Source organism: Mobula birostris, chromosome 4, assembly GCF_030028105.1.
Source record: "Mobula birostris isolate sMobBir1 chromosome 4, sMobBir1.hap1, whole genome shotgun sequence".
NCBI classification, from domain to species: Eukaryota; Metazoa; Chordata; class Chondrichthyes; order Myliobatiformes; family Myliobatidae; genus Mobula; species Mobula birostris.
The window spans coordinates 128,134,221-128,152,582 of record NC_092373.1 but is presented as its reverse complement, the minus strand read 5'-3'; the positions used below and the strand labels follow the sequence as shown (position 1 = coordinate 128,152,582).

General features: G+C 38.4%; 2 protein-coding genes across 4 annotated transcripts in view; one reads left to right on the top strand and one right to left on the bottom strand.

Moving 5' to 3' along the window:
• The window catches only part of otud4 (OTU deubiquitinase 4), a 73,738-nt gene extending 67,888 nt beyond the window's left edge, over window positions 1-5,850 (top strand). The window contains exon 18 of the mRNA XM_072256014.1: window positions 504-5,850. Coding sequence (XP_072112115.1) covers window positions 504-2,057 — 1,554 coding nt within the window. The 3' untranslated portion in view covers window positions 2,058-5,850. The remainder of the gene's footprint in view (window positions 1-503) is intronic.
• Window positions 5,851-11,678: 5,828 nt separating this feature from the next.
• abce1 (ATP-binding cassette, sub-family E (OABP), member 1) overlaps window positions 11,679-18,362 on the bottom strand; it is a 31,516-nt gene continuing 24,832 nt past the window's right edge. For all 3 annotated transcript variants that reach the window (XM_072256019.1, XM_072256018.1, XM_072256020.1), the window contains 4 exons: window positions 15,709-15,851; window positions 14,504-14,626; window positions 13,520-13,631; window positions 11,679-12,934 (listed from right to left, as the gene is read on the bottom strand). In XM_072256019.1, coding sequence (XP_072112120.1) covers window positions 12,887-12,934; window positions 13,520-13,631; window positions 14,504-14,626; window positions 15,709-15,851 — 426 coding nt within the window. In that variant the 3' untranslated portion in view covers window positions 11,679-12,886. The remainder of the gene's footprint in view (window positions 12,935-13,519; window positions 13,632-14,503; window positions 14,627-15,708; window positions 15,852-18,362) is intronic.

The following is an 18,362-nucleotide window of genomic DNA, read 5'->3' as shown; positions in this document are numbered from 1 at the left end:
CATGTTGGCTTTACTGCCTTGGCTTTGTGGACTAACCTTAATTCCTGAATATTTAGGTTTTGTTCAATAAGTTGTTTTACACTTTGTGATCATTGTAGTCTTCTGTAGTATAATTGCTTTTGCATGAAAGGAAACTATCTCTGCTACTTTTATGGTTCACCTCTTTAGCATGACATTTAACTGTGGTACTAATTTTAATGCACTGCTCATAAATGGCTATTCCTGTGTGTGCCTGGCCATTAAGAGTAGGAAGCTATTCATACATTGTACTGCAAATCTGCTGCTGTCTATTGTCTATACCCTAGTAAATTTAATTGGATAGTAATGAGCAGGAGGACCTTGGATAACTACTTCCTTGTATGCCTTGGGGAAAGAGGGAATCATTAGTTTCTCACCAAGGAATGTTAGTTTCATGCTGATAGCTTGCAGGATGGAAGTTGCTGTGGAAGAAGTCAATCATGTTGGTGATCACACTTTTTCACATCAACCATTTTCTTTTCTAGGCTTACAGTTTTCCATGGTGGCCACCATTTTCGTATCTTTATCCACTGAATCAGGCTTATTTGAAACATTGTGGAATGTACGCTGGGTGTCCTCCTCCAATATTCCATGCAAGCCCTCAGTTCCAGGCGATGGCTGGGCAGATGCGGAATGAGGATGCTGGAGCCCCGTTGCCCATGTCAAATACTCAAGAAAATCGGTCAGATGTCAGTGATGACACTGGCCATTCTGTATCTCCACAAGCAGCTGCCACACATCTGCCTCATGAAAGCAAATCTGTCCCAGTCTCATCAAACCCTTTACAAGCCCCACAAAATTTTCATCCTCTTTTCCCATGCCATTTTCCTAATTTGATATTGGATGGAACACAGCCTTCTGGATGGGCTGCACCTCCACCCCAGAATTTAATTCCTCAGACTGCACACATGCACCCTTTCAATTTTCATCCTATGTACATGAATGTACAAGGACATGCATATCCATTACAAGTAAGTGGTGGGACCTCAGTATGTCCAACTGAACAGAAGGTTGATGCACCACATCAATGTGCACAGATTTCTGACAGCACTGAAAGTCTCAACTTGGATGCATTGGAAAAAGAGCCACTAGAAATCAGCCATGCAGGGAAGGGTAGGCTTTCTCAGGTTCAGTCTGAGTTTTTGAAAGATCCTCAGCTACTTCCAGAAACTGTTGGTAATATCAGAGACTTGCATCCCTCAAGTGATAAGCAGCAGTCAGCTCCTCGTCCCCATGAAGAATATGTAAAGCAGCACCCAGTCCTTAAAAGAGAAATACAGCTAGAGAAAGCAAGCATAATTTCTACTACTGGGCTTTCTAGTGTTGATCCAAAGAATATCGAGTCACAGAATCTTGCAAGTAATTCGGAGAGTCTGCACACAGAGGCAATATCCAAAGGTGATTTAGCTCCTCAAAGCATTGATAAATCAAAAGTTGATAGTGTAGAGCAGCAGTCTGTAGCAGTCACCTCCAGGAATCAGAATTCTAGGAATAATTATAAGGTGCCTGGCACCTTGTGCTATAAACCTGGGCATTTTCACAAACGGACTTCAAGAGACACGAGTGACTACACAAAAGATGATAGTCCCTCAGAAAGGAATGTGCTTCGATGTAATCCACACATCCATAAGCAGGAAGAAAGGGAAATGAGTAGGAAAGATAAACAAGGCAAGCCATGGTCATCAAGAGACACAAACTACTTGTATGATAACGACATTGACAGGACCAGTGAAGTAGCCACAAAGGCAGATCGAAAACCACCTACTAGAGACAGAATTGTACAGAGATCTGAAATGAATGTAGGTCTTGGTGGGCTTGAAAATTTTCAGATAAAAGTTGAAAACCAAAGGTACCATATGAGTGAGAATAGACTTTGTGAAAGAACTTCAGCCAATAGGAGGGATGGTGATGGAAGACAGTTTCAAAATCCAACAGCTGTGGAAGACACCAGTGGTGTACCATATGAACGGAAGCGCAATAGTTTTAGAAAACAGAGATATAAAGAGAGTGGGAAGTCTAATAGTTACATAAGAAAATGATAATACTTTCTATAATTATTAATTTAATACTGGCATAACTAGAAAGATTTTTGAAAGGAGTTAGAGTTTTCTTTTTGAACAGCATTAGGTTCAGCACAGACATTGCGGGCCAGAGAGCCTATTCATGTGCTTTACCGTGCTGGGATCTAAATGCCTTCATTACAGGTTGAGACCTATTTCCTGTTGTGCTGTGTGACTTCTGAAATCATTTGCCATTTTAGTCCCACATCCCAGCTATTACTCTGCAAATCAGTCTTGAGCTGAATTGTTGTTTGAAAAGTATATGTAATGTGCTTTCATTACATTCAGTTGTTACTCATCTTAACCTTTAGTTTGATTTTTAAAAAAACCCTTGTTCCTTTTGTCACAATATAAATCGGTATCCTCTTGTTACTGATCAGTTTCCTGCAGAAATTGCTTCCTTCCACCTCCACTAAAAAGCTTTGAAATTTTGTAGATTTCCTTTATTGAAAACAAATATTCCACAAGGATTTGTACTGAGGGACTTGATGATTATATATAAATAAATTACCAGATGGTTGGTGGTAAGTTTATAATACTGAAAGTTGAAGGCATATTACAGTTACAAAGTGTTAAATTACAAAGATCATGTGGCAGATGTATTTCAACTCAAGAGAAAGGTAATCTGTATTGTTTGAGAAATAGATCGATCCTGCTCAAGACTTTGTTTTGGAGTTCTGGTAAAATACAGCAATAGTCACAAAAAAATAAGACTTGGGAATATTTAGCTTTTCTAACAATAGGTCTGGAATATAAACAATTTTATCACAGTTGTATGTTTTTGGCTATATAACGTCTGAGTTATTTTGTGGAATTCTAGGTGTCAGGTCTCTAGCACAAGTTCACCAGTAAATTAAGGGGTTCAAGGGTTTGGACTAAGAAATTAGATTAACTATTGTATTTGCTGGCATATAATTATGAAGTATTGATAGATTGGATGTTGGTCAAAGTGTTGAAAGTCAGACAGCAGAACATCTAGGATGTACAGAGTAAAGACTACAAGGAGTGATCAGTGTGAAACTATTTCCCACAAAAAAGCAGTAGATGCAAATGCAGTTAGTACTTAATGATGAGCTGAGTTTCCCCTCAACAAAGGACATTGTGTTTTCTACAATTCATGTTCCTTGTTTCGTAACCCTCTCTGCTCTCAAAGAATATTTCCAGTTCCTTCAATATCACTTCATAGCTGCGAATGCTCAATATGGGTATCATTCCTCTTGAACAAATCTCCTGCATTGTGCTGACATCTTTCTTAGCACTGCTGTTGAGGCCTAATCTAGTGATACAAAATGTTTAGCATGCTTTGTTTCCATGTTCCTGTTTACAGAACCAACAATTTTATTTTTTTGAATGGTTTGAAATCGCTGATAACCAAGATGAGGCCCTTGTTGCGAGTGTCTAGAGAGGTACTTGCAGTGGCCACTGAGTGTGTTTGTGGTCTTCTGCTGCTGTCGCCCATTCACTTCAAAACTTGATGTGTTGTGTGTTCAGAGGTGCTGTTCTGCACACCAATGTTGTAACATGTGTTTATTTGAGTTATGGGCACCTTCCTGTCAGCTTGAACCAGGCTAGCTGTTCTCCAACCTCTCCATTAATAAGGCAATTTCGCCTGCAGAACTGCTACTTGCGTCTTTTGTTTTTCACACCATTCTCTGTAATTTCTAGAGACGTGTGTTAGAATCCCAGGAAATCAGCAGCTTCTGAGCTACTCAAACCACCCCATCTGAAATGAACAATCATTTATTTCACAGTCAAACCGACTTGGATGAAATTTGTTTCCCATTCTGATGTTTGGTCTGAACAACCACTGAATCCCTTGACCAAATCTGCATGCTTTTATGCATTGAGTTAATTGGCTGGTTAGATATTTGAATTAATGAGCAGGTACATGTGGTAAAATTGACCACTAAGTGTAAATGGTTGAAGTAGAATTGAAATTAGTCAACTTGGGGAGTATTTCATTGTTTAAAGTATATCAAAAATGCTCAGTCATGCTGATAATTCTTTTACCTCATTCTCATGATAATGATTCTATCTTACTTTAAGATTTATTTTGTTTTCTGCAGCTGCCAAGAATATGAATGAACTTTTTTTAGACTAGAAATATTTCCTTTAATGTTAAAGGGCAGTGTTATTTTGTTTAGATTGCAAAATGCAGTAATTCCTAGTAATATAGAGGCACAAGGAAGGGAGGAATTCATATTCAAGATAACAAATTGAATAGATGTTACCTAATTGCCTCTTTCAAAGTTTTAAGTATAACACAATTTTTCAGATAGTCTCTTTATACTACATGATTGTAGTTCTAGCAGAATTTTGTTGACACCTGTTCACTGTAACTGCAACAGTGATTGCTTTAGTACAGTTTTACCATTTGGTTTTTTAACATTTCACTCCTACATTCCTTTACAAAAATGTGAATCTTTGGAAATGCTGGGGAGATATTATTTTCCTCCTTGGTGGAGGTTCAAAGGACACCTGCAACACCACTTACTTTCTTTGAGTACTGCCTTGTGCCTTTTCATTAGGATGCCAATATCTACCTCAGAACTGCTTGATGTTGCTTATGATTATCATTACTCACAAACACTATGGTATTCCATTCGTATCTGAATATGACCTCCCAGGCTGAAAAATTTAAGTACATTTTTATATACAAAATGTAAATTACTAGTGGTAGCTGTAGTCCAATTAGAAAGACAAAAATGACATTAAATGTGTATTGTTAAATTTTAAAAAAAAATAGGCATATGTTCCTTTTAAATGTGGCATGTCTTAGTCTCTGTATCAAGGTTGTAAGCATTTAGGTAGTAAGTCATTTGTTGTGAAAGCATTTGTCCTCTGGCATTTTAAAACCATAGATTCAAAATTTCAAAGTATCTATATATTTTTATTATTGGCCTTCAAATGTCCCACCACTGATGAGCTGACCATTGGTTCAGCCAGCCTCATGGTTTGGCCCAACATATCCTTGCTATCCAGCCCCATGATCTCAAAATTATAACCAAAATGTTAGCAGCACAATAAAATCATCTGAACAATTGCATCTGGATTTTTGGAGAAGACTTCTCAGCTGTGGCAGACCCTTGTGCTGCTTCATCCTATACAGTTACGCCCAATTTGTATGTATTCGATTTTCATGTTTTAATTAACTGTACCCTAAGAGCCTGACTAAAAATTTCCTTTTGTATTTTTAATTAGTCTATAACTGTAGAAGGACACTACAGTAAACATTCTATTTTAATAAAAGATGACAATATTAACTTTGCAGGGATTATATTGCACTTGTGCTACTTAAATGTGGTTATGAAAATATTTGTAATGCATTGATGAGAAACTCACTTATGGACACAACAGCATAGAGTTGTGGACAGACAATATTAATGATTTATTTCAATTTGATGAACATTTGTAAACAAAAATGCTGACAAACTTGTAATAGATGTAAATTGATCCATGTGTTTGTTGGATTGTTTTTCATTTTGAAATGTGGTGTTAGCTGCATTCTGCTAAAACATATTGCAGGTTTTACCATGCAAACAGGAATGTTATATAATCCAGACTGGACTTTTTAGTTTGCAAATTTCATTGAGCCATATTTTTGATGGGCATTTCCTATTGATTATGGAAATCTGCCTCATTTTGTATTCCAAGATGGTTGAATTTGTAAAGAGTGTCTTGCATTAATAAAATAACTGTCTTGCATTGCAATACTTGTCTTAATTTTATAAGACAATAAAGTGAAAGGGAGAAAGAACATTGCACAATTAAACATAGACTCACTTACTCTACTGCCTGCCTATTGGCATGATTTGGGAAATACAGGCTATTTCCACAGGAAAAATATCTGACTTGTGGATACACAAACAAATTCAAAACTAATATAGGCAACACACATCAAAGTTGCTGGTGAACGCAGCAGGCCAGGCAGCATCTCTAGGTAGAGGTACAGTGGACGTTTCAGGCCGAGACCCTTCGTCAGGACTAACTGAAGGAAGAGTGAGTAAGAGATTTGAAAGTGGGAGGGGGAGAGGGAGATCCAAAATGATAGGAGAAGACAGGAGGGGGAGGGATGGAGCCAAGAGCTGGACAGGTGATTGGCAAAGGGGATATGAGAGGATCATGGGACAGGAGGTCCGGGGAGAAAGCCAAGGGGGGGGGGGGGGGATCACAGAGGATGGGCAAGGGGTATAGTCAGAGGGAGAAAAAGGAGAGTGAGAGAAAGAATGTGTGTATAAAAATAAATAATGGATGGGGTACGAGGGGGAGGTGGGGCATTAGTGGAAGTTAGAGAAGTCAATGTTCATGCCATCAGGTTGGAGGCTACCCAGTGGAGGCTACCCAGACGGAATATAAGGTATTGTTCCTCCAACCTGAGTGTGGCTTCATCTTTATAGTAGAGGAGGCCGTGGATAGACATGTCAGAATGGGAATGGGATGTGGAATTAAAATGTGTGGCCATTGGGAGATCCTGCTTTCTCTGGCAGACAGAGCGTAGGTGTTCAGCAAAACGGTCTCCCAGTCTGCGTCGGGTCTCGCCAATATATAGAAGGCCACACCGGGAGCATCGGACGCAGTATATCACCCCAGCCGACTCACAGGTGAAGTGTCGCCTCACTTGGAAGGACTGTCTGGGGCCCTGAATGGTGGTAAGGGAGGAAGTGTAAGGGCATGTGTAGCACTTGTTCTGCTTACAAGGATAAGTGCCAGGAGGGAGATCAGTGGGGAGGGATGGGGGGGACGAATGGACAAGGGAGTTGCGTAGGGAGCAATCCCTGCGGAAAGCAGAGGGGGGGGGAAGGGAAAGATGTGCTTAGTGGTTGGATCCCGTTGGAGGTGGCGGAAGTTACGGAGAATTATATGTTGGACACAGAGGCTGGTGGGGTGGTAGGTGAGGACCAGGGGAACTATACATCTGCTTATTTATTCCCACAAACAGCTGCCCCATTCTCCACTTTTAGTAATTGTTCTTATTGGTTTTAAGTATTTTTGAAGCTTTTCAAAAGGTTTTTGACAAGGTCCCACACAGGAGATTAGTGTGCAAACTTAAAACACTGTATTGGGGGTAAGGTATTGATATGGATAGAGAATTGGTTGGCAGACAGGAAGCAAAGAGTGGGAATAAACGGGACCTTTTCAGAATGGCAGGCAGTGACTAGTGGGGTACCGCAAGGCTCAGTGCTGGGACCCCAGTTGTTTACAATATATATTAATGACTTAGATGAGGGAATTAAATGCAGCATCTCCAAGTTTGCGGATGACACGAAGTTGGGCAGCAGTGTTAGCTGTGAGGAGGATGCTAAGAGGACGCAGGGTGACTTGGATAGTTTAGGTGAGTGGGCAAATTCATGGCAGATGCAATTTAATGTGGATAAATGTGAGGTTATCCATTTTGGTGGCAAGAACAGGAAAACAGATTATTATCTGATTGGTGGCTGATTAGGAAAAGGGGAGGTGCAATGAGACCTGGGCGTCATTTTACACAAGTCATTGAAAGTAGGCATGCAGGTACAGCAGGCGGTGAAAAAGGCGAATGGTATGCTGCCATTTATATCAAGAGGATTCGAGTACAGGAGCAGGGAGGTTCTACTGCAGTTGTACAAGGCCTTGGTGAGACCACACCTGGAGTATTGTGTGCAGTTTTGGTCCCCTAATCTGAGGAAAGACATCCTTGCCATAGAGGGAGTACAAAGAAGGTTCACCAGATTGATTCCTGGGATGGCAGGACTTTCATATGATGAAAGACTGGATCGACTAGGCTTATACTGTCTGGAATTTAGAAAATTGAGGGGGGATCTTATTGAGACATATAAAATCCTAAAGGGATTGGACAGGCTAGATGCAGGAAGATTGTTCCCGATGATGGGGAGGTCCAGAACGAGGGGTCACAGTTTAAGGATAAAGGGGAAGCCTTTTAGGACTGAGATGAGGAAGAACTTCTTCACACAGAGAGTGTTGAATCTGTGGAATTCTCTGCCACAGGAAACAGTTGAGGCCAATTCATTGGCTATACTTAAGAGGGAGTTAGATATGGCCCTTGTGGCTAAAGGGTTCGGGGGTATGGGGGGAAGGCTGGTACAGGGTTCTGAGATGGATGATCAGCCATGATCATACTGAATGGCGGTGCAGGCTTGAAGGGCCGAATGGCCTACCCCTGCACCTATTTTCTATGTTTCTATTACAATACAGTGAAATGAGGCATTTTGTTTTGTGTACTTTCCAACTTGTTGACAAAATTGTCTTATGGACATCTGTAAAAAACCGAACCCATTTGTTAACCGAGGAATGGCCTGCAAGGGTTTTGTATTGGCAGATATAGATCGCTACTGTATGAAGAACAAACTGCTGTAGAACTTTGTAAATGTGATCTCAGGTCATCAATGAGCAAACTTCCTATCATCACAGTAGTCACCTGCATCTATTTGCTGGGATACTTGTTTTTTTGCTTTCTAATTTTGGTTTTATTCTTTTATAGATTTCACATCTGTAAAGAAATGCAGTTTGCATGACAATCAATAGACTTTTTAAACTTTCTTCTACATTACTGATCTGAGAATGCAAGTTTGAAAATCTTTGTTGAGAGGACTTTTTATTGGTTCAAATACACATGGTAGGTGAGCATTGGATATTCTGTGGATCTTCCATGTCACTTTCAATGCAGAGTAGGGGAGTGAACTAAATGATCTGACAATAATTTTGTGCATTATTTCTTGTCGCAGCTTTCGCATGAGTCAATCAGGGTTATTTTATTTTTCCTGATTTTCTTTTTTGAATTTAATTGTGATTGCTTAATTTGTATACCCAAAGATGTTCATCACCTGGCAAAAAACCATCTTGATCCTATTCAAAGGCACTCCAAGTAACCTTGGTTCCTGAACCACTCGCCCCTCTCTTTTAGAAAAAGAACTATCTAATGTTTTTGATGGGCATAACATCAACTGATTTTTCATTTACTATTTTCTCCATTGTCTTAATTTTTTTTTTGAAGAGTAGGTATGGTTTACAACTTCATGCTCCAGTTTAACCATTGAACTTTACTATTCAGTTCCCTAGAATTGAACCCTGGTGTTTACTTTTTAATGTTCTTAGCTTATCAATAGTTTCAGATTGTATATTAAACAATGATAATTTTGATTAAGTGGGTTTGTTTTCATACCAAATTGTAATTTGCCAGATTTCCCCAAGTCAAAATTATGTGAATAACTGGCTATATAATTTGAAGTTTATTCCAAAGGTTTTTATTGGCATGGAAGGGAAGAATTAGACTACAAAACGAAAATATTAGGTTTCCTGGTACTCCACCACATGGCTTTGTTTGCTAACAAGTTTCAATTGTGACAGCAGCTCCTACAGATCAAATCTAATGTTTTAAGAAGGCATTGGCTTCTTCATTTTACATTTATTTGCAACTTGTCATAGTATTGTAAAGCTTACAACACATCGTTGTACAGAATTTTAACTGAATTCCCTGCTCAGTTAATATTTGTTCTGAAGAGAGGATGAGGTGCATGGATATGTTTTAGGTTGGTATTAAGGCATTATCTCAGATTTACACTCTACAATTTTAACTTGGGACCTAAGTTTGCAATGGGAAGGGGTGGGGCAGCCAAGTATGGAACAAGACTGTTTAACCATAGACAAAAGTAACACGACAGAAATTAAGACAAAACTAATTGGAGCTTGATTCCCTCTTCAAGTCCAAGTAAACTCTTCACTTAACCAATGAGTCTTTACAAAAAGTCTTTACAAAACTCCAATGTTTCTCAGGCGAATTTACTAATATGAAAACAAAGCCAATATTTCAATGACTCTATAGTAATGTACATTGACTAGAAATGTTTACAGTATAAATTATGAAATCAAAGTGAATAGGCACAAATTTTCAGAGCAAAACTCAATGACATCAAATAAGTTGTAATTTAACACTTTAAATGCATTTTAACATGGTTATTGAAATAACACGCATTTTCTAGGATAAAATTGGCCTGAGGATGCTGGTCATAGTCATACTTTATTGATCCCGGGGGAAATTGGTTTTTGTTACAGTTGCACCATAAATAATAGTAATAGAACCATAAATAGTTAAATAGCAATATGTAAATTATGCCAGTAAATTATGAAATAAGTCGAGGACCAGCCTATTGGCTCAGGGTGTCTGACCCTCCAAGGAAGGAGTTGTAAAGTTTGATGGCCACAGGCAGGAATGACTTCCTATGACGCTCTGTGTTGCATTTCAGTGGAATGAGTCTCTGGCTGAATGTACTCCTGTGCCCACCCAGTACATTATGTAGTGGATGGGAGACATTGACCAAGATGGCATGCAACTTGGACAGCATCCTCTTTTCAGACACCACCGTGAGAGAGTCCAGTTCCATCCCCACAACATCACTGGCCTTACGAATGAGTTTGTTGATTCTGTTGGTGTCTGCCACCCTCAGCCTGCTGCCCCAGCACACAACAGCAAACATGATAGCATTGGCCACCACAGACTTGTAGAACATCCTCAGCATCGTCCGGCAGATGTTAAAGGACCTCAGTCTCCTCAGGAAATAGAGACGGCTCTGACCCTTCTTGTAGACAGCTCAGTGTTCTTTGACCAGTCCATTTTATTGTCAATTCGTATCCCCAGGTATTTGTAATCCTCCACCATGTCCACACTGACCCCCTGGATGGAAACAGGGGTCACCGGTACCTTACCTCTCCTCAGGTCTACCACCAGCTCCTTAGTCTTTTTCACATTAAGCTGCAGATAATTCTGCTCACACCATGTGATAAAGTTTCCTACCTTCATTCCTATTATAGAAAAGTTTAATCCAAATACCTTGATCTTACAGTGTTCTCTGGAAATTCATTGCATTCTTCTGCTGGAAAGCTTCCCTTATCAATTTAATTTCCAGATATCCCATTCAACTTTGGAACTGCAAATTAACCTCCCTGGATTAGGGCAGACCCCAATAGAAGTACTCTTAAGATACTACTATTAGTTATTTACTATGTTTGTTAAATAGTCAATGACTAATTCACAGAATACTAATCATGTCTAATATAACAAGCAGTCAACTAGATGAACATGCATGCACAGAGACCATCCCCATACTATTACCACTATTTAAATAATGCTGATAAATTTGAGGTGCTACATTTTGGTAGGACTAATCAAAATAGGACATCCATGGTAAATGGTAGGGCATTGAAGGATGCAGTATAACAGAGGGATCTAGGAATAATGGTGCATAGTTCCATGAAGGTGAAATCTCATGTGGATAGGGTGGTAAAGAAAGCTTTTGGTATGTTGGCCTTTATAAATCAGAGCATTGAGTATAGGAGTTGGGATGTAATGTTGAAATTGTACAAGGCATTGGTGAGGCCAAATTTGGAGTATTGTGTACAGTTCTGGTCACTGAATTATAGGAAAGATGTCAACAAAATAAGAGAGTACAGAGAAGATTTACTAGAATATTAAAACGCAAACAGGAATTCTGCAGATGCTGGAAATTCAAGCCACACACATCAAAGTTGTAGTGAACGCAGCAGGCCAGGCAGCATCTCCCCGATGCTGCCTGGCCTGCTGCGTTCACCAGCAACTTTGATGTGTGTTACTAGCATATTACCTGGGTTTCAGCACCTAAGTTACAGAGAAAGGTTGAACAAGTTGGGTCTTTATTCTTCAGAGCATAGGTTGAGGGGGGGCGATAGAGGTATTTAAAATTATGAGGGGGATAGATGGAGTTGACGTGGATAGGCTTTTTCCACTGAGAGTGGGGGAGATTCAAACAAGAGGACATGAGTTGAGAGTTAAAGGGCAAAAGTTTAGGGGTAACATGAGGGGGAACTTCTTTACTCGGAGTGGTAGCTGGAATGAGCTTCCAGTAGAAGTGGTTGAGGCAGGTTAGATGTTGTCATTTAAAATTAAATTGGATAGCTATATGGACATGAAAGGAATGGAGGGTTATGGGCTGAGTGCAGGTCGGTGGGACTAGGTGAGAGTAAGAGTTTGACACGGACTAGAAGGGCCGAGATGGCCTGTTTCCATGCTGTAATTGTATATATGGTTATAAATATACCTGCATTGCCAAGGAACAAAGCAATATAGGTTTGAAGCCGCTATGTCTGATTTCCCAATCCACAACAATGAGGTGCTTTTGTTCACCCACTTTTCTGATCACAGGGAAAAATAGAGGCCTATGAGGATCATAATTAATTCAAGCAGGCTTGGATATCAAGGGAAAGATCATAAGGGGGAGATTTCCTTCCTGTAATGTACACAAACATCATAAGATCTTCCTTTGCAGCTGTAGATTTGTCCATTCTGTAACTTATTCCACGTATGGCAATGTATAACTTGTCAATCAGAACAGGAAACACAGTACACTTATCTTCATTCTTATAGGATTTAATATTGTTACAGGACATTTTGAAATAGATTTATTCCTCAAAATTCAATTATTGCCAAAAGAGGTTGATGTAAAAAGTAAAAGAATAATTGATGTTTCAATGTTCTAACGACACCACAACCCCTCTGGTTATTTTTTATAGCACATGGTTGTTTTACTCTGAGACACTTCTTTCCCCCTTGTACACCTCAAACTGGTGTTCCACATTATAGCCAGGAATAAATAAATGCAGATGTAATATAACCACAATTATATTATCAATTAGCTATAAATGTTTCAAAAGGGAAAATGAACAATTTAAGAATTATTAGAAAGAACTGCTCTTGATGTTGATTGAGCAGTGAGAGATGTAGACTGTTCATTTTCATTTCAAGTGTTTCTTGAATATGACAATTGGATTTGCCATATGGTGGGTCAGTCATCCAAGAAAAAATAATTTCCACTCTTCTTCTGCTCCACATCCTATTAACAAAAGAGAAATAGGTCACAGGGCTTCCCAAACATTTCCCAAATAACACAAATCCTATATTCTCCACTCTACTACAACTAATTATATAAAGATAAATCAAACAACAGCTGAAACGACTTTAAAAAGAACTGCAGCCACTCATCTCCCTCATAGTGTGCTTCCTTTAGCTCTTCTGTGAAGGGCTGCATTACCTCAGTCATATCTACTTTGTAGGGAACAGCAAATGTGATGCCATTCCTATCACTTAGTTGCGCAATAACACTAACACTGATCACCACAAAGAAAGGTAGTATTAACGGATATAAGACTTCCTTCTATCGGAACAAATGTAGGAACCGTACCTTGTGATGCTAACTCTGTGCATTAGATAATATTCAATCATTTGCAGCACACTTATTTTCAGAAAGACCTAAATAAAATCTTGTTTGTATATAATATACACACACGATCAAACTTGACGGATCTAAGTTTCCTTTAGGCAACATTGTAATTTGCAAGCATGTTAGGAACCTTGCACAAAAAGGGGACATTAAATTTAATTCCTGTAACCATAGTTAACACATGCAATTTATGCTTACCTTGATAGAGTTCATTTTATTAATCCTTGGTCTATAATTGTTTGGATCTCTTCGGAATGTGATTTCCAGCTGTGACAAGAATTTATTCATTCCCGCAAGCAGAGTCTGTGGACTAATTGTTTAATGCAATATTTAGTAAATTGAAATACAGATCCAAATTGAAGCACACTAAATCTGAGAATTATTTTTACATTACTTTATAATGTAATACTCGCTTCCATGTAAAGCTAATCCCCAAATGCAAAACTGAATTAAAATAATACTGTTGTCTTTTTGAAAAAAATACACCGATAAGTCTCAAGTTTTACATAGTACCTTACCTATCTTGTAACAGTATTGTTCTAATATAATTTATTGCTCAAGGGATTCATTAATTTCCACCAGAATTTAACATGCAAAGAAACAAAGGCCAACAGCCACAAAAAAGGAAACTTCTCTTTCAGTTATTTGACTTCACATTTTTATTTAAGAAATGTTCATTTTTAATTTCCAAGTTGAAAAAATTATTTTCAATGAAAGTAACCTCATGAAAGGGGATTGAGAGAAAGGTAGTTTAGTCCACACAGCTCAATCTCTTGGATTATTTAGCATTTATAAAGTTCTTCCTTTTCTTTCTTGGCAGGTTATTCAAAATGAACTTTTAATGCATTATACATATATTTGGAAAAAAAATGAAAAAATGGCAGTGTTGTGCTTGCATGGGGCAATATTTCTCCACAAATTTGTTGTATCTTAAAGCTACAGTTCCTCAAAATAACAGAATAGAGTATGAGGAAAATAGTTTAAATTGACAGGATATCCCAATGTAATTAAGGATGTCTTTCTTATTTCGACAATACCAGACCTTTGAGTTCAGACTTCCCATATTTTTATCAATGTTTTGCACAGAGTTCAAAGAAAAAGAGGCATTCAGCCCCATTATTAACCATAGTCTGACTTCCAAAATGGATGCAAAAATCATGCTGTCAAAAACATAAAACTTACGGATTAGCAGTTGTACTTTTAGATGGTACTCCATCAAACACAATCACACGGTCAGCCAAATAGGTGGCCATTATAAAGTCATGTTCCACAACAAAGGCAGTCTTCTTGGCATGGAGAATGAAACTAAACAATAATTGTAGAGAGAGCACTTGTCACTAATCCAATAAACAATGTTTTTAAGATATCAAATAACAAATGATTTTAGATAAAACAAAGTTAATATAAAAATAAAACCTTGTAAATCCAGACAGTTGATGGTGACTATATCTTAGAAGCTATTTTAATGGAAATTACAGGCACAAAATGTAGAATTTGCCTTAAAAATCTCAAGATTTGATTTTGTTTAAGGAACATTTATCAAATAATTTTAATAGAAAGTTACCAATGTAAATATGCTTCAAGTGCCTCAGACAGATCTTTGAACATTTAGATGTTTCAACTGCCGAGCCTTTTTATCTCACAGAAGCCTCTGAATACAAAAATCTAATAAAACACCACTAATATAACTATACCATGCATAGGATGGGAATTCCAGCTAGTGGCCCCAGTGTAAGAAGACCACACCATACCACACCCCAACAATGTACAGTTTCTTGCCATGTTCCTCCTCCTGAAAGGCATTTCATTCAATCGAAATCTAATTTTCCAAGTGTGTTCAGTCTGTTAAGAACTAACTTCAGCTAAAATTTTCTTTCTCATTGGAAATCACATTACTAATTTTGGTACCACCTGAAACCTCTTAATTAGGATAACTGTACTTGTCTGTTTTAATGACATTTACCATAGAAGTCAAATCTCACCTAGCAGAACTCCACTGCAATAGCTTTATAATCCTTAAAACATACAACCATTATTTGCCAAGCTAATTTTGGATCCGGCCTGTTCTCCCCCCGGATCTCATGGGCTTTGGTTCTCACAATCAGTCTGTCATAACAAAACCACATCAAAGGCCTTGCAGAAGTCACACATACCATTAAATACCATATTGTCATCAACCTTTCTTGGTCCAAAAAGGGGCCCATTATCTTAACAAACACTCCGTTCTAAATGCAACTACATTCTCTTAAGAAGTGCATGCTATCCTTGGCAGACAGCATCACTAATATTATAGTAATCTCTGAAGTTCAACTGATTTAGAAAGTACATCCCAATGAACTAAGGTGACATTTAAATTATTGAATAATTGCCCCTAAATAAAAACTTACCGTTTTATTACTCTTCCAGCCATGAGACGCTGTTCAGAATCCAGGTAGGCTGATGGTTCATCAATCAGATAGACATCAGCTGGCTTACCCAAGCAAAGTGCCAGAGCCACACGTTGCAATTCACCTCCAGATAGATTCTGAACCTGTATGAGATTACGGATTATAAAAATTAGGGTGAAAAAAATACATCTTGCCACAAGTTACGCACTGAGCAAAATCTAATGGAATAGATTCAAGCAAACTTCTTAGTGTTGCACAACTGCATTACACCACACTACAAAAGATGTTGGATGAAAGTTCACATCAATGATAATACCTCAAATGTACCATGATAAAGTGCCAGGAGGTGGTCCAGTGCCTATTTCTCACATTGGGTCCAAGCTCACTCTGATACACATAAAGCGGCCTCATGGGCTGTTTTGTCCAAGTTTTGAAGCAAGTCTTAACTATATGTCTGCTTATTTTCTTGGTTGGGATAATGACCAATAAAGCAGCACATGAAGAATGTTCCTTACTCCGAGGAACAAAGGTACTGAGCAATGCACCCACAATCCCTAATCTTCATAGTAACATAAAAGAATCTCTTCAGAAAGGTCTGTTGCTTAGGAGATACCCTTGTCTGCTTACTTCACATAAGTATTCATCGATTATCTAAATAAGGCCATTTGCAACCATGACACACTAATGTAGATGCTGGCAATCTGAAACAGAAAAAGAAAATGCTGGACTATATATGAAAAAAGAGAACAGAGTTAATGCTTGAGCCAGAAACTGTCCTGTTTGACCATGCACTCAATTTCTAGTCTGTATCCTCTCAAACATAATGGCGGCTTGATATCTATCCCCAAGGCTGCCCACTGTGGGTATCAGTTCTGTTAATGAAAACACCATGCTACTTTTTCTTATATTGGCAAATGCCTAGGTAAAATGGCATCAGTCACTCATGTACATGATCTAAATATCATTCTTTGATGCGATTTGATTCATCATTCTTTTTCAACCTCTAAGGTAGCAAGCATGGACAGTGATACATGGCCATGATTTGAACTGGATATTCACATCCTCCACAAAGCAGGCCAAACTTGATGTAAGAAGGACAGGTGATCTAGTTCAGTTTCTTTATTTCATAGCACGGTGAAAGAAGTAGTAATTATAACTGGGTTTGGTGTAATAAAATCTCAAGCTGGTCCATGAAGATGAATCACCTTAATTCAAATAAACATACAACTCTACATCTTAGCTTTCCCTTTAATCAAGCTGATTGTACTCAAGATTTCCCATCATTTGTTAGTTTCCAATACTTATTTTCTTCCTGTTCAGATAATGGGCAAATGTCTTCCCATAACAGTATGCACAAGCCACTTTTGACTAATCAGGTAGTTTAAACTTGGCAGAAAACTTTAAAACAGCACTTGGTCCCATTGAACCTGTTTTACCACTGAATTACATCACAAGTCTCCTGTATTTTAAATCTTTCCACTTGCATTGGTCCATTTCTTTTTGGGAAAAGATTCCAGGCGTGAACCATAGTGTACAGATTCAATGTCTAGCTCTAATCTACTCGAGGCTCATCCTGAACTTTGCAGTGGAACTGATTAATTACTTTCAACCCTTCAATCAGATCACCATTTAATCTCATTCTCAATAAATTATAATCCTAGTTTATACAACTGGTTCCCAATTTAAAACTTAACATAATAATAGTCTCTTATAAAGGGAACAATTTGCTTAAAGTAACAGTGACTATGTTTTTTATACAGCAAAAATAGCCAGAATAACCCTGACATATAATGTTAACGACAAATTAAAACACCATCTTGATCATAAGCCATCACCTGCAAATTACAGACATCCAGTTTATTCACCTTCACCTGACACCCATTTAAGTTCTACTCAATCATTACTCCTTTCTAACTGACGTTATCACCTACTGGTTCCTAAAATTCAAATAACTGAATTACTTTTCTCTTCTTTCATTTCTCCTGAGATATGCAACAACCCCTTCAAACACTTTTTCTGATTCTTCCATTACACAAAACCATCAGTTATTAAATCTTCCAGTAATCCAGATCAACTCCTGGTCTTCCCTCAAAATAAGATTTAGAATTTATCATTCTGGAAACATTTCTGTCACACCTATCATCTCATCCATTGGCAGTACATTTTCCCTTCTACTTGCTTGGAAGTGTCATGTAATCGTGTCCCCCCCATATTAAGACCATAAGACATGGAAGTAGAATTAGGACATCCAATCCAATGAATCTGCTTTGCCATTTCATCATGCTGATCCGTTTCCCTCTCAACCCCATTCTCCTGCCTTCTCTCTGTAACCTTCCACACAATGACTAATCAACTTCTGCCTTAGATATACCCAATGACCTGGCCTCCACAGCTGCCTGTGGCGACGAATTCAACAAATTCATTGTATTCTGAGGCTGTGCCCTCTGGTCCTCGACTCCACCATAGGAAAAATCGTCTCCACATCCACTCTATTGAGGGTTTTCAATATTTGATAGATTTCAATTAAATCCCCCCTCATTGTTATAAATTCCAACATGCAAAGGCCCAGAGCCATCAATTGTTTCTCCTAAGGTAAATCTTTCATTCTCGTGAACCTCCTCTAAATCCTTTCCAATGTCAGCACATTGCTTCTT